This window comes from Rhinopithecus bieti, unplaced genomic scaffold, assembly GCF_001698545.2.
Source record: "Rhinopithecus bieti isolate Rb0 unplaced genomic scaffold, ASM169854v2 scaffold_36315, whole genome shotgun sequence".
Lineage (NCBI taxonomy): Eukaryota > Metazoa > Chordata > Mammalia > Primates > Cercopithecidae > Rhinopithecus > Rhinopithecus bieti.
Genome location: NW_016815814.1, coordinates 554872 through 575174, shown reverse-complemented (window position 1 = coordinate 575174; position 20303 = coordinate 554872). Strand labels below are relative to the sequence as shown.

Below are 20303 nucleotides of genomic sequence, written 5' to 3'. Positions count from 1 at the left end.
AAAAAAAAAAAAAAAAAAAAAAATCAAGTCTATTTTGAGAATTTCAGCTTGGCTTGACTGGGGAGAAGAGTGATCCCTTTCAAAGAAACAGGGAGAGAACAAAAGGTAATGAACCCTCTCTGCCCCCTCCACACCCCCTCCTAGCTGAGAGTGCCAAGGGAGAAACTGATTGTTGTATGGATTGTCCTCTCCTTTTTAAAAATAGGAACACGGCTGGACATAGTGGCTCATGCCTGTAATCTCAGCACTTTGGGAGGTTGAGGCAGGTGGATCACCTGAGGTCAGGAATTCGAGACCAGCCTGGCCAACATGGTGAAACCCCATCTCTACTAAAAAATACAAAAAAAAAAAAAAATTAGCCAGGCGTGGTGGCAGGCGCCTGTAATCCCAGCTACTAGGGCGGCTGAGGCAGGAGAATTGCTTGAACCTGGGAGGCGGAGGGAGTGAGCCAAGATTGTGCCACTGCACTCCAGCCTGGGTGACAGAGCGAAACTCCATCTCAAAAAAAAAAAAAAAAAAAAAAAAAAGTGATCCCCAAGGTATGTAAACTTAAAGTTCTATAGCTTCCTCTCCACAACTCACATCTTATCTCTAATCTTGCCAAGGATAACTAAGGTGAGGCTGTATTTTTTCACTTCTCCCTGAAATATTTTCAGTAGAATCACTTCTGAAACCTATCCCAACCCCCCATACAGCATAAACAACGAGGAAACAGAAGATTCACCAAACATTTATGAACATCCCAGCTGTTATAAAGATAAGGGACCAATTTGAAAAATCAGAATAAAGTCTCTTTGTAAAAGCTGCTGCAAGAAACAGGCAAGCAAAACTTAGAACATTTTAATTTGTAATTTTGCTTAAAGTTTTGGTAAGATGTTGTATCATGGTAATTTGTCAGCAGTTCTAAAAGGGAACCATTTGTGTTCAGGAAAGATAGCTTAGAAGTGAAAAACATAGTTCCAGATTTTAAAACACAGTGAACGTAGTTACAGCCAATTTAAACTCTGCAAAATGTCAAATTGGTGAATTAAAAGACAAGTTTGAATTGTTTGAAAACTCAGAGGAGATGATAAAGAGATAAAGAAAATGCAAGAATATGGAAGAGAGAGATAGGAGATTCAAAAGACATGAAAAGAATTCTAGAGGAGATGACTGGGCACGGTGTCTCACACCTGTAACCCCAGCACTTTGGGAGGCCGAGGCGGGCAGATCATTTGAGGTCAGGAGTTCAAGACCAGCCTGGTCAACATAGTGAAACCCTGTCTCTACTAAAATACAAAATTAGCTGGGGTGGTGGCACAGCTCTGTAATCCCAGCTACTCAGGAGGCTGAGGCAGGAGAATCACTTGAAGCCAGGAGGCGGAGGTTGCAGTGAGCTGAGATCGCGCCATTGCACTCCAGCCTGGGCGACAGAGCAAGACATCCTCTCAAAAAAAAAAAAAAAAACACAATTCTAGAGGAGAGGAAGAATAATTACTCCAGCCAACATTTTTTAAATGTTTAGTAAGTGCTGGGCATTTAATTATATTGTTTAACACTTGCAGCAGCCTATTGAAGGAAATCACTGTCATCATTCACATTTGCAGATAAGGAAACTGACTAATGTTTAGAAAGTTAACCATTTTGTTCAGTAGTAAACAGCCAATTAAAGGACAGGCTAAGTCCCAAACCTAGCATCTGTTTCCCAAAAAGTAGAAAACCCTCTGAATAAGGGCCTCTTTTCTTAGAAAGCCCTCTGCGTGTGTTTGGGTAACTCCAGTGTCCGCAGAGGAACCCGCTTTCTCATTCCTCTCTCCAATAACACTTACCCGCTGTCTCTGTTCTGTCCCCAGGCACCGATGAAGATGCCATTATTAGCGTCCTTGCCTACCGCAACACCGCCCAGCGCCAGGAGATCAGGACGGCCTACAAGAGCACCATCGGCAGGGTAGGCCACAGTCTTTCCTGCTCTGTCTGGCTGACTTGGCAGCAACAGGAAGCAGGGCCTCTTCCTGATCTAGGATCCTGAAGTGACCCTGTGTTTTAAAAGATCGATCCTTTGTCTTGTTTAAAGATGTTCTCGAGGCCAGGTGTGGTGGTTCACACCTGTAATCCCAGCACTTTGGGAGGCCAAGGCAGGCTGATCACTTGAGTCCAGGAGTTTGAGACCAACCTGGACAATATGGTGAAACCCCATCTCTACTTAAAAATACAAAAATTAGCTGGTCATGGTGCCAGGCACCTGTAATCCTAGCTACTTTGTAGGCTGAGGCAGGAGAATTGCTTGAACCCAGGAGGTGGAGGTTGCAGTGAGCCAAGATCATGTCACTGCACTCCAGCCTGGGCAACAGAGCAAGACTCCATCTGAAGAAAAAAAAAAAAAGAAGAACGATTACGATCCTTCTTAGTCAATTGATCTTAAACAGGTTCTTAAACTCTCTGACCCGTTCCAGGAGGAAATGTGAATAAACATCTTTAGAATTTGGTCCATTTTCCAAATACTTATATTTGTAAATTATATCTTAGGAATTGAGCCTTATGAAATAATCATGAATGATCACAAAGATACAACTAAATGCCTTATATATATAACAATAGAAGAATAGAACCAGACGACTAGTTAAAGAAATTAGGCCAGGTGTGGTGCTCACACCTGCAATCCTAGCACTTTGGGAGGCCAAGGCAAGTGAGGTCGAGATTGTGCCACTGCACTCCAGCCTGGGCGTCAGAGCGAGACTCTGTCTCAAAAAAAAAAAAAAGAAGAAGAAATTATATTGCACCTATCCATAGAAATCTCCACAGCTGCTAAAAAGGTTATCGGTGAATACTGACTTGGAAATACATTCAAGACATATTGTTAAGTAGGCAAGTACATTTACATCGGTGTCTACAAGCATATTAACCTTAAGGCTCCTTTACCTCTTAAATTTTTTAGGACTTTTGGTTTTGTGGGTTCTATCTTTTGATATTTGCCTTATTAGAAACTAAAACTGAGGGCATTTAAAAATATATATTTGTTAACTTAGTAAAAACAATAAGTGTATGTTACTATAAATAACATTTTAATGAAAAAATAGCTATATATCCCAAAACAAAAAAATTTAGTGAGAAGACTGGCATCATTTTACATTTTGCAGATCTCTTTAATGTCTGGCTTAATGGAAGACAGATGGCTTCTCATATCTATTTCTACTTCAATTTGTTATGATATGTTGTTTGGGTTGAGGTATATGAAGAAAATCTGGTCTTGTACAGATATGTACTTGAAAATGGGGGGAGTATTTGAACAGTTGTTGATGCACAGACAATGTCAAATAGCCCACTGTATGCTTGTGGAAGAATGACAGTGAAAAGGCAAATAACATCTGAGTATTATTCCGAGGATAGGTTTGACTTGTAGGCTCCTTGAAAGGGTCTTGGAGACCCCAGACATCCCTGGACCACACTGGAGAGTGGCTGGTCTCATTTGCTGTCGCAGTTAAGTGGAGCTACTTTCTTGCGTTGCAGGACTTGATAGACGACCTGAAGTCAGAACTGAGTGGCAATTTCGAGCAGGTGATTGTGGGGATGATGACGCCCACGGTGCTGTATGACGTGCAAGAGCTGCAAAGGGCCATGAAGGTCTGTGCTCTTCCTCTTGTGCTCTTGGTGCTGTTGATGCAAACGCTGATGTGCTTTCTTAAGAGACTGTCACCCAATAACAAAGACATGGAAGCAACCTAAATGCCCATCAATAGTAGACTGGATAAAGAAAATGTGGTACATGTACACCGTGGAATAGCTGTAGAAAGGAACAAGATCATGTCCTTTGGAGGAACATGGATGGAACTGGGGGTCATTATCCTTAGCAAACTAAGGCAGGAACAGAAAATCAAATACTGTATGTTTTCACTTACAAGTGGGAGCTAAATGAGGAAAACACATGGACACATAGAGGGGAACAACACACACTGGGGCCTGTTGGACGATGGAGGGTGGGAGGAGGGAGAGGATCGGGAAAAATAACTAATGGGTACTAGGCTTAATACCTGGGTAATGAAATAATCTGTACAACAACCCCCATGACACAAGTTTATCTATATAACAAAACTGCACATGTATCCCTGAACTTAAAGTAAAAGTTAAATTTTTTTAAAAAAGAAACTATGACCAAGGCCTTCTGAGAGTGGCAGGTGTAAAGTATAGATTTTCCTTCATTTATGACAACTTGAAAACAACATTACATTATACCAATGATAATTTAAAAATTCTTTTCCAAAAAGGGCATCACTTGCTCCTTCCTGTGGCTCAATGGGGAGTGATTATAATTGTCGCTTTTAGTACAGCTCTAGAGACTTTGTGGTCATGTTAACTACTTTTGAGATATGTAACTTTATGACTGATACCATGGGGCCTCCAGGTCTACTATAGGCTTAGAACTGGCAAAAGAGTTCTTGGCTTCCCTAGATGACCTACCCACTGTGCCCTAGCCTGGGTCTGCCGAATTTTAATGACCAAGTATGTAATGCAAATACAAATGGTCCCCAACTTAGGATGGTTCTACTTAAAAATTTTCAGCGTATTGTACTCCTCATCATTAGTCGAGGAGTACAGTTATCCTCCTCAACCAGGTCAATAAATACTCAGACTTGTGGAAGGTTCTGGGCCAGGCTCTGGGAAAGCAAAGAGGTGACAAAGTCTTTGCCAGAAAATTCTGCCCTTCAGAGGAAGAGAGTAGAAGAGGTCAAGGAAAAATTAAGTTCCCAGAGGGCAGAAACTGTACCTATCCTCGAGTAACCAACACATAGTAAAGAGCCTAGAAATGTTTGTTATTACTCATAATTATTATGGCAAACACTTTGGGTTTCAGGCGGGACAATAAAAGTGAACAAATGCTATTGCTAGAACACAGTGGATTGTCTTTATTCTCTGCAGATTCATGGCTGTATTCCTTCTGTGTCTGGGCCTCAGCTTTGTAAACTGGCTCATATAGCCCTGTCCTCTGGTTTCTTGTTTAGGGAGCTGGCACTGATGAGGGCTGCCTAATTGAGATCCTGGCCTCCCGGACCCCTGAGGAGATCCGGCGCATAAGCCAAACCTACCAGCAGCGTACGTGACATCCGCAGTGGCCCTGGCTGAGGTTTCGCTGGATGAGAGGATGAGCGTAGCAGCGGGTGGTTGTCTGCTGATTAGACTTTTCATAGAATGCTGAGCATGAGGGATCCTCAGTGCCAAGCTCTGCTTCGAGAGAGATCCCTGTTTAGGCAAATGGTGGTCTGTTGGCTTCTTAAGATTTCTCAGGTGAAGATGACACACTATTTTGCCTACCCAGTGCAGTATTTTATTACCCTAAAAGTTGGAAAGTTGCTCCTTATTATCAGACAAAGAATCTAAGTTACTTGTTCAAAAGTGGTGGCACCAGCAGATCTTAGCATTCCAAGGAATGGTCTGGAGGGGCTGTCTGGCCCATAGTCTTCCCCTCAGACTGGACTGTATGTCCTCCAGCCAAATCAGAATGACAGCCATTCACTCCCCCTTAGAGACCTCCAGAGGGTGATACATACGAAGTGCCTTTAAAAAATGCCTGACTTTTTGCCCTGAGAATATAACTAAAAATGAATGAAGGTTTAGATCTCACAGTGTTTATTCAGTGTTGTCTACATTAGCTAAAAATGTCCAACAGTAGCCGAGTGTCTAAACAAAATATGATACACTTACACAATGAACTGTTATGTAGTCATTAAAACTTAAAGAGTATTTTTCTTTCTTTTATTTAACCTTTTTTTTTGAGACAGGGTCTGGGTCTCACTCTGTTGCCCAGGCTGGAGTGCAGTGGCTCCATCATAGCTCACTGCAGCCTTGACCTCCTGGGCTTCAGCAATCCACCCACTGCAGCCTGCTGAGTAGCTGGGACCACAGGCGTGCGCCACCACACCCAGCTAATTTTTGTATTTTTTGTAAAGATGGGGTTTCGCCATGCTGCCCAGGCTGGTCTCAAACTCCTGCGCCCAAGCAATCTGCCCACCTCAACCTCCCAAAGTGCTGGGATTACAGGTGTGAGCCACTGCACCTGGCCAACAATATTATTAAAGTATTTATTAAATGGTGTAGTATGTATAAGTGAAAAAGACAAGCCATAAAATAGTATGCTATGATCCCATTTTAAAAACATTAACACAGTTAATAACACATTATTTTTTAAATAAATGAAGATAATGTGTGCATATGGGGGAAAATGAGGAAGGATATTTACAGAAATGTTATCAATGATGATTATTTCTGGGTGATTGGATTGCAGTGGAGTTCCTCGCCTTGTCCCTTCATTTTACTTATTTGTTTTTTCCTAAGTCTTCTGTGGTCAGCATGTGTTACCTTTATAGAAAGAAAAACAAGGCCGGGCGCGGTGGCTCAAGCCTGTAATCCCAGCACTTTGGGAGGCCGAGACGGGCGGATCACGAGGTCAGGAGAGCGAGACCATCCTGGCTAACCCGGTGAAACCCCGTCTTTAAAAAAAAAAACCAAAAAAAAAAAAAAAACTAGCCGGGCGAGGTGGTGGGCGCCTGTAGTCCCAGCTACTCGGGAGGCTGAGGCAGGAGAATGGCGTAAACCCGGGAGGCGGAGCTTGCAGTGGGCGTGGGTCGTGCCACTGCACTCCCGCCGGGGCAAAGGAGTGAGACTCCCTCTCAAAAAAAAAAAAAAGAAAAGAAAGAAAGAAAAACAACCACAATAAGAGCTTTGTGGGAAGTGTTCAGAGCAGGAGATTCTAAACCTTAGGAGTCTGGATTTAGCAGCCCCGTCCCCACATCTGCCCAATGAGGGTTTTCTTCCCTGAGGGCTATGAAGGGCTGGAGCTTCTCTTTTGTTTTGCTTTTAAAATTAATAATGAAGAAGTGATTTTTAATTTCTTGCCGAAGCTCCCCCTCCCTTTTTTGTGACACAGGGTCTCACTCTCTGGCCCAGGCTGGAGTGCAGTGGCATGATCATGGCTCACTGCAGCCTTGACCTCCCCAGGTTGAGGTGATCCTCCCACCTCAGCCTCCCCTGTAGCTGGGACTACAAGCATGCGCCAACATACCCAGCCAATTTTTGTACTTTTTGTAGAGATGGGGGTTCACCATGTTGCCCAGGCTGGTCTCGAACTCCTGGACTCAAGCAATCTGCCCTCCTCAGCTCCCAAAGTGTTAGGATTACAGGCATGAGCCACTGTGCTTGGCCATGGAACTTCTCGTGGATAACCTGTCAGAACCTCCCAAGTGAGAGACATGGCAGAAAGGCATATGCTAGGATTTGCCCTTGACAGTGCTCCGACCCCAGCCCCGCTCCAAAGCTGGGTTCAGAAGCTCCTGTGTGGTTGCCTTCCATCCATGAAGCAGCAGGGGCTGCTCCACAGCTGTGGTTCTCTCTGCATCACTGAGAACCACATTCAGATCATACCCCTGGGTGGCAGGAAGCACAGAGGGAGGATTTTAGCTCCAGCTTTTTCAACCCCACATTTTAAGAACCGGGAATATCTCGGCTGGGTACGGTGGCTCACGCCTGAAATCCCAGAACTTTGGGAGGCCAAGGCAGGTGGATCACCTGAGGTCAGGATTTCAAGACCAGCCTGGCCAAAATGACAGAACCCCGTCTCTACTAAAAATACAAAAACTAGCCGGGCATGGTGGGGCGCACCTGTAATCCCAGCTACTCGGGTGGCTGAGGCAGGAGAATTGCTTGAATCCAGGAGCAGAGGTTGCAGTGAGCTGAGATGGTGCCACTGCACTCCAGACTCTTAACCTGGGCAACAGAATGAGATTCCATCTAGAAAGAAACAAAACAAAAATAGGAATATCTTGTGACAGGATAAGCTTATCTTGACCATTTTACCAGAGTTTAGTTTTTGAAAAACTGTGTGTGGGGTGAAAAAAAACCTCATGATAAGCTGCTTCCATAAGCAGGCTGGTCTTGAGGGGACAGAGTGCTCTGGAGTGTGACAGGGCATTGGGCAACACTCTTTATTCTGATGTAGCTAATTTCACTCTCTTGCTAGAATATGGACGGAGCCTTGAAGATGACATTCGCTCTGACACATCGTTCATGTTCCAGCGAGTGCTGGTGTCTCTGTCAGCTGTGAGTGACTGCTTCTGATGGGGGGTGGGTTTTGTTGAAACGTCCACTCTATCCCCTTTGCCAGCCTTTCTCATCCTTGCAGTCCCTGACATGTGGATATTCCCCAGGTGCTGTTCTTGGACCCCTCTGTTCCTTTATCTTATTTCTTCTTCAGAGACTCTGGCTAATCCTTCATGCCCATTTGTTCTACTTTAATTTGATATTTACAAGTACCTAATACCTGCCAGATCCCCCTGTCACTCAGTGCATTGAGAGTTATGAAGATGATTCAGAGGCAGTTCCTGGGCCTTAAGAGTATATATTGTCATAAGGGAATACATCAGGTACACAAGTTGCTAGAAGGCATGAGAAGATTACATGCCAAAGGAGAGGCGCATAGGAAAAAGAAGACTCAAGGAGAAATTTTGGTTGTAGAAACAAAGAAAAGCCTTCATGACAGAGATGCTGGTTCAGAGAGGACTTGGAGGATTACTAGAATTTCAAGAGGCAGAGACGTGGGTGGGTATATTCCAGACAGGAAGAACAGCAAGAACAAGGCAGGGAACATGGGGTTCAGGGAACAACTGACTGAACAGTTGGGCTGGTGATTCTGGAAACAGGGTGGGAGGATAAACTGGAATTCTATGTTGGGAGGAGTTTACACTAACTGATTTGGGAGCAGTAGATGACATGATGATGACAACGATGATGGGAGTGATGTGACTGGAGCTGCACTTTCAGAAGAGTAATGTAATAGTGACGTGTAGGATGAACAGTGGTGAGAACTGGAGGCTGGACGACCAGGTAGGAAGCTACCTGGAAAATTCCAGCTGGAAAATTAAGCAGGACTGAGCTAGGTGGGGCAGGGGGTGCCTGAAAAGGGAAGTTGGAGACTCGAGACATTTCACCTCACTTCCCAACTGCATCTTTATCCCCGGCCTCCTTCCTGAGCGTGAGACTCTCATTTCACATTGCTTTTTAGATGTTTCCTTATGGATATTCTACTGTCCCCTTAAACCAGTCCTCATGAACTAAACTGGAACTCATTTTCCCTTCAAACCAGCTCTTCTTCCTGACTTGTCTGTTTCTGTTAATGTTGCTGCTATTCCTCCTACACTTAAAGAAGCAGAACCCTGGAAATCGTCTCCAATTTTCACGTTGTTCTTGTCTCCAATATTTACTTAGTAACACCTGCCTGTGTCTCATATTTCTTTCCCACTTTTTCTTTTCCTCCCATATTTACCACTCTGATGAGGCATGCCTAGACCATAGAACATCGAGACAATGTAACAATAAAAATAGCCTAAAAACTAGAGGAAAGTAGCCCATTTTGTCACTTGTTAGCATTCTTCAGAGGCTTCCACCCTGCCTTCTTGTGAGCTGGTGTTGGTGAGGGGTAGGGGGACATTTTTATGGGATCCTCAAGTCCCACCATAGGTCCCATATTCTCTTGACTCTCCTCTGTTCCCAGCCTCCCCAGCTTTTTTTTTTTTTTTTTTTTTAAGATACAAGGTCTTGCTGTGTTTCCCAGGCCAGCTATTCACAGGTGCCATCTTAGCTCAATGCCTTGAACTCCTGGCCTCAAGCCATCCTCCCACCTTAGCCTCTTGAGTAGCTGGAACTACAAGCACACCCTGACCCCCTTTGGCAGAGGTTGATCAATGTAGATTTGCCAGTTAGGAAGGCATGAGTCAGCTGGGAAGACACAGGAGAGTGGGGTGGTGGGTGAGGCCAGGAGATAGTGGAGGGAGCTGTCCCTGGGAAGCATTTCTTCTCCTTCTCCTTCTATTGGCAAAGGCACCCATGCAACATTAGAGGCCACACTGAGCCTCAGCCCTCTAGGCACACATCAGAGCCATGGTAATAATGCGAGCACGTTTAGAGGATGTCTGTCCTTCGTCCCTGGGTCTGAAGCCCCACTCCTCATGGTATTTTGTTTCATTACTCTAGACCTGCTATCTTAATGGTGTCCCCAGATCTTCATGTATATTCTCAAATTACTTTTTGTTTGTTTTTCTCATCCTCAGGGTGGGAGGGATGAAGGAAATTATCTGGACGATGCTCTCGTGAGACAGGATGCCCAGGTTGGTAGAACTGCAGCTTCTTTCTTCCAGTTTTCTTCTCTTTTGCCAATAAGACAGGCCTTAGTGGGTGGACAACATCTTATGTTACAGTGTATATTAGCCAGGCTTGGATATGTTCTTTAAAAACATTCCCACAGATGGCCTTTAATAACAGGTTTCTCGCGGAGGTACCTGGGGCTGGACATCATTATATAAGCACTTCTGGGTTCCAGGTTTCTCAACCTTAGGACCATTGTGTGACAATCCCGGAGAACCACTGAGTGTCTTCTGAATGCCTTGGAGGTGAAAGGGACTGTTCACTGTGCATTTTTCTTCATCAAAGAGGACATTTGATAGAACCTATATAAAATAGCCTGGCACAGTGTATACCCTGCTGGGTAAAATTAATAGGAAACCCCAAGAGGCATTTGCCTGTCTGTTTCCCAGCCTGGTGATGGTTGTCCTGGAACCAACCCATGGTCTAATCAGCTGTGGCCAGATAACACTAATAGCTAATAAAAAGTGGGTCATTATCAGATACCAAACACTGTTCTAAATTTTTTTTTGAGATGGAATGTCACTCTTGTTGCCCAGGCTGGAGTGCAATGGCATGATCTTGGCTCACTGCAACGTCCACCTCCTGGGTTCAAGCAATTCTCCTGCCTCAGCCTCCCAAATAGCTGAGATAACAGGTGCCTGCCACCATACCCGGCAAATTTTTTGTATTTTTAGTAGAGACAGGTTTTCACCATGTTGGCCAGGCTGGTCTTGAACTCCTGACCTCAGGTGATCCACCTGTCTCGGCATCCCAAAGTGCTGGGATTACAGGCATGAGCCATCGCACCCTGCCCACTGTTCTAAATTCTATATTAAGTATGTCATTGAATCTTTGCAATAACTTCATAAGGTAAGTATTGCTATCCCCATTTTACAAGCAGGGAAACTGAGGCTTAGAGAGGTCAAGTACCTTGCTCAAGCTCAGACAGATAATAAAGGACAGAGCTAGGATTTGAACCAATTGGCATCTAGACCCAGTATTCTCTCTCTTTTTTTTTTTTTTTTTTTTTGAGACAGGGTCTCACTGTCACCCAGACTGGAGTATGGTGGCGTGATCTCAGCTCACCATAACCTCCCCCTCCCAGGTTCAAGCAATTCTCCCACCTCAGCCTCCCGAATAGCTGGGATCACACGATGCACCACCACCACCCAGCTAGTTTTTGTATTTTTAGTAGAGATACGGTTTCAACATGTTGGCCAGGCTCGTCTTGAACTCCGACCTCAAATGATCCACCTGCCATGGCCTCCCAAAGTGCAGCGATTATAGGCATGAGCCACCGCGCCTGGCCATAGACCCAGTATTCTTAATCAGTACATAACCATAATGAGGGATTGGTCCCATTCAGTGTGTGAGGTATGAACAACTTAGTTTTATGCAAAAGAGAACTTGTTGCTTTCATTAGAGGGGATAGAGGTCTGTGTGTGGCTTGGGCTTCTTGGAGCATAGCAGCTGGGTTTCAAAAGGGAGCACCCAGAAAGCAAGCATTCCAGTGGAACCAATGGCGGTTGCATGATTGTTTATGATCTAGTCTCAGAAATCAGTGTCACTTCCACTAACCTGTATCTTATTCTTTTTTTTTTTTTTTTTTTTGAGATAGGTTCTTGCTCTGTCTCCCAGGCTGGTGTGCAGTGGCATAATCTTGGCCCGCTGCAACCTTCACCTCCCAGGTTCAAGTGATCCTCCCATCTCAGCCTCCTGAGTAGCTGGACTACAGGCGCATGCCAGCATGCCTGGCTAATTTTTAAATTTTTTTTTGGTAGAGGTGGGGTTTTGCCATATTGCCCAGGCTGGTCTCAAACTCCTGGGCTCAAGCAATCTACCTGCCTTGGCCTCCCAACGTGCTATGATTACAGGCATGAGCCACCATGCCCAGCCAACTACTATGCTTTATTAATTAAAGCAATGTTATTAGTCAGAATTCTGCAGAGGAACAGAACCAATAGAGAGAGAAAGAGAGACAGAGAGACAGACACAGACACACACACACACACACAGAGGGGGTATGTGTGTGGTGGGGGAGGGTGAAAGAGAGGATGGAGGTGGGCAAGTATCAGGATCTTCCGAGGGAGTCAGCAAGCTGGGGATGCAGGACAGCCATGATTTTGTTCCAGTCTGAGTCCAAAGGACTGACAACCAGGAGCAGTTCCCATCTGAAGGCCAGCAGGCTGGAAACCCATGAAGAACTGATGTTTCAGTTCACATTCAAAGGCAGGAAAAAAACTGATGCCCTAGCTCAAGGCAGTCAGGCAGGAGGACTCCCTCTTACTCTTGGGAAGGTCAGCCCTTTTGTTCCTGAAAACAAAAGCTTTCAGCTGATTGTATGAGGGCCCCTCTTCCATATTGGATCATCCAAAAACCCTCACAGAAACACCCAGAATAATGTTTGACCAAAAATCTGGGTAACCCATGGCCTGGTCAAGTTGACATAAAATAAATTGTCACAAGCCTGTTGAGATTCAAGTTTCAGAAGTGCTGAATAAGATGAACGTTTTTGAATTAGGTGAATTAGATGAACGCTTTCAGCTTTAAATTTTTGTGATTATGTGAATTGACTCTAAAGCAGTGAGGGAATCAGAGAAAGAAGTGAAAAAATAGGGGAGTATATGGAGGTAAGCCCAACGAGCGACAATATGTGTGAGTTAAGATCTTTTTGAGAAATGTAACAGGCCAGCTGCTTATTATAAATGAACAGTAATTCTGAATTTAGCGATAATGTAGTTAAATTGAGCAGAATCAGTTTGTTGTATTCCTACCTGGTTGGAATGTAAGCAATTGGCAATGGGTCCCTGGTTCTACTGTGAGACCTGTAGCCTCAGGAAAATCACAGATCATTCTAGAGCAGGGCTATCCAATAGAACTCCCCACAGTGATGAGAACATTCCACATCTGCACTGTCCTGTATGGGTGACTACTGGCCACCTGTAGGCTAGTGTGACTGATGAGCTGAATTTTAAATTGTATTTAATTTTAATGAAAATTTAAACAGCCACATATGGTTAGTGGCAACTGTAGGGGACAGCCCAAATCTAGGACATTTCTTTTAGCTCTTAAGCTAGAACCATGTAGTCTCCAGCTAGGGAACTGCCAGTGTTTGCCTTGCCTCTCAGGAAGGTATGACGGAGTCCCAGCAGCCTGAGGAAGGGTCCTGAGTCATTTCCACTCACCACCACCATTTCCACCCCCATCACCAACAAAATAAAACTAATCTACCTCAGCTCTTTGAGCTTCTGGAAATATTTGCCTGTGTCCTGGCACATCCTTTTTGGAGTTTTAGACTTGTGCTTTGTTTGGCTTCAGGACCTGTATGAGGCTGGAGAGAAGAAATGGGGGACAGACGAGGTAAAATTTCTAACTGTTCTCTGTTCCCGGAACCGAAATCACCTGTTGCATGGTAAGGCACTTACTTCATTTCCCAAAGAAAGGGTGTGAAAGATAGCAAAAACTGTATTGCCCATAAGTAATTGATAACTTTTCTCCTTCAGTGGGTACAAAGAACTGATTGTACCCAAGTGTCTTAGATTCTCACCCTGGAAATGTATTAGTCCAATGACGTGTATGAAAGCTAATTTCTGAAAGATTAATTATGAATAATTAGCAAAAATGCATGTAGTCATAGAAGTTTGGCATTCTTGTTTCTAGGAAACTGACCTTCATAGTCAGTCGTTTTTCTAAAGTAGCCCCAGTATTTGCATTCTAATTTAGTTACATATGAAAGTAATCTGTAGTAGATCAGGTAGCAATAAAATAGCAATGTTGGTTGATATTTATTCCCGTGTACCATCCAAGCTGTAAAGCTAATACAAGTGATTTCTTTAGGGGTTACGTTGTATGAGATGAATAGTGGATAATTTCAAATTTGAAATGTTTCTGATTTGTTTCTGATAAATATAAACTTTGTAATGTGATTTTAACTTATTTGGGGGAAAGATACTAGACAATTTTAGAATATTTGCTGTCAGGTTTATATTCTTTTAAACAGCAGTAAGGGTTTAATAAGATATTTCATCTTTTATACGAGTTCTTTAGATCTTTAAGTACATTATAATTTTATAAACCCACCCACCATACCTTTTTAGTCACACACACTGATTTGCAAAGCCTGTGGGAAATTTGAGAATGAGTTTGTTAAATTGAAAACATAAAGCAATTGAGAAGTACAACACATTCTGAAGTTGTAATTATTTCAGATTTTTCACAGTGACAAGAAACAGGTGATTACTCCTGTTAATCAATATCCCAGGCTACTATCAGAAACACAAACTTCTGACTCAGCTTCTTCATTTCCTTCCCTTGCCTGGTTACAAATAATAGGAATCTCCCCCTGGTGGTATTTTCCAAGAACTGCAGGTCCTCAGAAGCCGATTTAGTGCATAAATGCATTTGCAAGCATTTTCACTTCTGGGTGCAAGTCAATAGTTAGGCAATTATGAAATATCTGTAAGCCACCGGGAGAAAATATTTTAAGCACTGTTTGGATTAGGAAAACTTCATAATTGTCTTACCAACCAACAATAATGGTGAGGTTTCATAATAACTATGGTTTTGTTAATAATTTTCTATTTTCTAGGTGCATTGTTAAGCATTTTATAAGCATTGTTTCTTGCAACACCCAGTGGAGCAGTAATTATTTTCTCCATTTTACAGTGGAGAAAACTGAGGCTTAGAAATGTGTCAATTAAGTTCTTGGATTCTAAGCCACACACACTGACTTCAATTTAAGTAAAAAAAATATGAAATAATATAGAATGGGCCGGGCGCGGTGGCTCACGCCTGTAATCCCAGCATTTTGGGAGGCCGAGGCGGGCGGATCACAAGGTCAGGAGATCGAGACCACGGTGAAATCCCGTCTCTACTAAAATACAAAAATTAGCCGGGCGCGGTGGCGGGCGCCTGTAGTCCCAGCTACTTAGGAGGCTGAGGCAGGAGAATGGCGTAAACCCGGAAGGCGGAGCTTGCAGTGAGCTGAGATCCGGCCACTGCACTCCAGCCTGCGCTACAGAGCGAGACTCCGTCTCAAAAAAAAAAAAAAAAGAAAAAAAAAAAGAAATAATATAGAATGGCACAAGAGGGAAAATGGAAAATACTGGTAGCTCACAGATTTATACAGAGAGCTGAACACCTTCAGGAAGAACAGCAATCAAGGCAGTTCTGGGGGTCTCAGTAGAAGGGAATAATGGATTTTATTTCTAAAGCAGAGTTTCTGAAGTTCGTTCTCTATTAAAGATGCTCATTATTGACCCCCTACTTGAGACTGGCTGAATTAGAACCTCTGAGTGTGACACCCAGGAAGTTTAACAGGTTTCTCTGAGGGTAAAGATGACGCAGTGCTTTTGGCCATCCCCGTGAGCTGCTCAATTAAAAAGTTCCCAGGAGAGAGTCTAATGGGTCCTGACTGGGTGAACTGCTCACGTGTTTGACAGAGGTTGTGGTGTATGTTGTTGAGTATGGTGTCCCTTGATTGACAGCCCTGTTAAAATCACATTGATGGAAGTGAGGCAGCACCCCAAAGAAGGCGATGGTGGGAAGATAAAATGGATACCTGCTCTAAGAAGGTTCCAGAAGGAGACAGCAAGAGAGGGGAACATATTCACCACATTCAAAAATACTTAGCAAAAAAAAAAAAAACAACAACAAATGTAATTATGTTTAAGTATTTTAAAAGATGCAACCAGCTGTTATTAACTGTGACTCAGTTTTGAAGAGGTTGAATTGTTCTAGTTTTGATGAGCCAAAAGGGAGATGACAGGGAGGTGATTGCCAAGGACAAAAACACAAAAAGACACGTTCTACTTATTAAGGAAATAATGAGAAAGGAAAGCAAAGGTCCCCAGAGGCCATCTCCATTTTATGGATAAGGGTCCCACATAAGGGAAAGGACTTGACTGGTGTCCTGCAAACATCACAGCATTTCTTCCTTCTTGTCCACTCTGCACCTCCCTCTTGTGTGCTTACCCACATTACTAATTAGTTTCCTCCTCAAGTATGCTGAAAAATAAATAGTGTAGGCTAGTTAAAAATGCTCATTTGCTCCATACATTTCAGTTTCCTCTATTTTTTCTTCCCAATAATACTATTTTGTTATTGTTTGTAGTGTTTGATGAATACAAAAGGATATCACAGAAGGATATTGAACAGAGTATTAAATCTGAAACATCAGGTAGCTTTGAAGACGCTCTGCTGGCTATAGGTAAGCTGGTAGGGGGAGTAGAGAAACAAATGTCTATAGATTTTCCTTCTCATTATCAGCTTGCAATATGGGGATACAGAATTATTTTCAGAGATAAAAAGTTGTTTGAATCACTCATGGTACATTCCAGGTTTTTAAACAAGAAATACCATATACAACCTGATTGCTATTGTGCCATGTGGTTTATATATTTTATATCTTCTATGCTTTTGTATGTCCTATGTGAAAGGTAATAGCGTGCAGATAAACAAGCTGCAGCTTGCAAGTCTGTGAATGGTTAGAAACTAGTAACTGTCTCATATGGCAGATACAATAATCCTCATTTTGAAACGAAATACCACCCTTTGCTTTGATAGACTTTATCAATTACTTCTCGAGGAACTTGATAAATTGAGGGTACTTTTCTATCTGTGAAAATACATAGAGCATAGCCTATGTTCATGAAACATTGCTTGGTTAAAATTTCCCTGGCAAAGCAAATATTGATAACTTGTAGAAACAGAGGAAACAACTGTCACTTTCCTTTTTTCATGGGTCTTATCTGTAATCTTTTCATTTCTTCTTTTTTTTTCTTTGCCAGTAAAGTGCATGAGGAACAAATCTGCGTATTTTGCTGAAAAGCTCTATAAATCAATGAAGGTAAATGGCCTTATTTTTAGCATCTAAATGAATTTGAGTTATCTTGTGTCCACCTTCTTAAGCCTACTTATATCCCCTATCCAAACTTTGCTCTGAAAGATCCAATTCCATTCATCAAATACTTCAGTGAGTGCCTGCTAATAATAATACTAGGTGATATTTACTGAGTACTTAGGATGTGTAGATCACTGTTTTTAATAGATTAATTATATCCCCGCAACAGCTCTATGAGGCTGGTACTAACCCCCAATTTACAGATGAGGAAACTGAGGCATAGAAAGGATATGCAGTTTGCCCAAGATTCTCAGTGAGGAAGTAATGGAGCTAGAATGCCAGGTGTTTACCTGGCATTCTAGCTCCAGAGCCCATATTCCTAACCCTCCATCGTACTCTGCAGGCACCTGTGCTGAGAATCACAGGAGGTGCAGGGAAGGTCAAAATGTAGTTTTTGGCCAGGTGCGGTGGCTCCTGTAATCCCAGCACTTTGGGAGGCTGAGGCGGGTGGATTACTTGAGGTCAGGAGTTCAAGACCAGCCTGGCTATTGTGGCGAAATCCCTGTTTCTGCAAAAATACAAAACTTAGGTATGGTGGCTCACGCCTATAATCCCATCTACTTGGGAGTCTGAGGCAAGAGAATCACTGGAACCCAGGAGGCAGAGGTTGCAGTGAGCTGAGATCGCACCACTGCACTCCAGCCTGGGTGACAGAGTAAGACTCTGTGTCCAAAAAAAGAAAAGAAAAGAAAAGAAAAATGTAGAACTTGCTCTCAAAGAATGTCTAGCCCAGACAAGTATGTGCAAAACACCAATTACAACAAGATAGAATGTAAGACAGTAGTTGAGGATCCAAACATTGTAGAAACACAGAGGAAAGGGTTTTTTTTTTTTTTTTTCAATATTTGTTTTCTGAGATAGGGAGTCTGCAAAGAATGTATAAAGAAGTTGGTATATTTGAGCAGGACCTTCCAAATATAAAAGTTTTACATCAGAGGATTTCACATGGCGAGGGGAAGGGGTGATAAGGCTGGGGAGGGAAGGATAGTACTCTATGAGAAGGAATCGCAGGTGAGCCAGGTGGCAGGGTATGTCTGGACAGCACAGGTCATGGCTCTAGAAAAGCAGGGAACAGCATCCTGTGGTCAGAACATATAGCACTGGAAAAGTGAGTTGTGGAGAGCTGTGAATACCGTGATGAGGAGTGAGGATATTCCTCAGGACTGCCAAGCAGTGGAGCAGAGGACATCATCAGCACAGTCATCTCTAGTCTTGCTTTGGCAGACTAAAGAAGACACTGAAAACAGCTAGGTTTTGTATATGTTTGGATTTCGTTTTCTTCCTTAGGGCTTGGGCACCGATGATGACACCCTCATCAGAGTGATGGTTTCTCGAGCAGAAATTGACATGTTGGATATCCGGGCACACTTCAAGAGACTCTATGGAAAGTCTCTGTACTCATTCATCAAGGTAGGTCACAGCAGCCTCAGTCCAGAGGAAAGGATCCAGAAAAGGACCCCTCTGACCTTGGCATTTAGCACTTGTCCCCTCTTCTTGGTATATACAATTTCCTTTAAAGATGATACTCCCGATATTTCCAGTCTCTCTTCTTTCACACAGATATTTAAACCTTTGCCAGGATACAAACTGGAAATTTGCCTTCTAAATACAGTAATTATTTTATGTTGACCCCAGACAAAGATTACATTTTAATGAATAGTGTTAAGCCCACAATTTCCTCATCTACCTAATTATGATAGAAGATAAACAACTGAATCCAGAGTCCTATGCAGGGCCAGCTAAGGTCTGCTGGGAACATGGAAAAGCATTTTAGTTATCCTGAATTACTGTTCTTTACCAGGCACCAGACTTCTAGGAGTCCTAAGAGGGCATGGTAGTGGTGAGAAATGATTCACCTCCCTCAAAGCCGGGCTTCCTGGGATTTTGTTTCTTGAGGATGCCAGAAGAGTCTCATGGACATGAAAGTGAGACAGATTTCCCTAGCAGCTAAGGTTGCCTGCACTGCAAGCTTCAAATTAGCGTTTGATCTGTGAATTAAATATTCTGAATCTTACTCAAAGCTTGGAGAGGTGTGACAATTAGGTGATTTAAACTGCAGATTTTCTCTTTTTTTTTTTTTTTTGAGATGGAGTCTCACTGTGTCACCCAGACTGGAGTGCAGTGGTACAATCTCCACTCACTGCAACCTCCACCTCCTTGGTTCAAGTGATCCTCCTGCCTCAGCCTCCTGAGTAGCTGGGACTACAGGCATGAGCTTTGTATTTTTTATAGAAATGGTGATTCACTATGTTGGCCAGGCTGGTCTCGAACTCCTGACCTCAAGTGATCCACCCCTCGCGGTCTCCCAAAGTGCTGGGATTACAGGCATGAGCCACCATGCCCCACCAAGCTGTGGATTTTGTTACTATGTCTGCAAGGCATGCAGGAACTTGTTTCTATGTCTGGCTAGGCTATAAGGTAACTTGATTTTGCAGAGCTGAACTGTATAACTAGTTTAAGATTCAAGGATGACAGTAAGTGAAGTTATGGGAAAATATACTACAAACAAGAAAAAATAAAAATAAAAAAACCCCAGGAAATGACAAATGATTTATGGATGATATGGAGAGACTAGAACTCTCGTGCACCATTGGTAGGAGTGTAAAGTGGTGCAGCCACTGTGAAAAACAGTCTGTTAAGAAACTTTAAGCACCAAACTTCTTCAAAAAGTTTAATATAGACCAGGCATCGTGGCTCACGCCTGTAATCCCAGCACTTTGGGAGACCGAGACCGGTGAATCACTTGAGCCCAGGAGTTCGAGACCAGCCTAGGCAACATAGTGAGACCCTGTCTCTACAAAAAATACAAAAATTAGCTGGGTGTGGTGGTGCACGCCTGTAGTCCCAGCTACTCAGGAGGCTGAGGTGGGAGGATCACCTGAGGCTGGGGAGGTCGAGGCTGCAGTGAGCCATGATTGTACCACTTCAAGACTCCAGCCTGAGTAAAGACCCTTCCCAAAAAAGAAAAAGAAAAAATTTTAACATAGAATGACCACATGATCCAGCAATTCCACTCTCAGTTATATACTTAAATGAAAACAGGAACTCAAACAGCTAGTTGTACATCAACATAAACATTATTAACAATAGGCACAGGGTGAAAACAACCTAAATATCTATCAACAGATGACTAGATAAACAAAATATATATACATACATAAAAAGCAATGATGTTCAATGGTAGGCTGTCATGAAAAAAAGGAATGACATTTTTGATACATGAATGAACCTTGAAAATATACTAAGTGCAATAAAT

The 20303-nt window shown here is 43.0% G+C and overlaps 1 protein-coding gene across 2 annotated transcripts in view; it reads left to right on the top strand.

Annotated features, from left to right (window-relative positions):
• The window catches only part of ANXA4 (annexin A4), an 87454-nt gene that overhangs the window by 63414 nt on the left and 3737 nt on the right, over positions 1–20303 (top strand). For both annotated transcript variants that reach the window (XM_017853772.1, XM_017853773.1), the window contains 9 exons: positions 1833–1927; positions 3487–3600; positions 4977–5067; positions 7988–8067; positions 10074–10130; positions 13465–13558; positions 16259–16354; positions 16935–16993; positions 18335–18457. In XM_017853772.1, coding sequence (XP_017709261.1) covers positions 1833–1927; positions 3487–3600; positions 4977–5067; positions 7988–8067; positions 10074–10130; positions 13465–13558; positions 16259–16354; positions 16935–16993; positions 18335–18457 — 809 coding nt within the window. The remainder of the gene's footprint in view (positions 1–1832; positions 1928–3486; positions 3601–4976; positions 5068–7987; positions 8068–10073; positions 10131–13464; positions 13559–16258; positions 16355–16934; positions 16994–18334; positions 18458–20303) is intronic.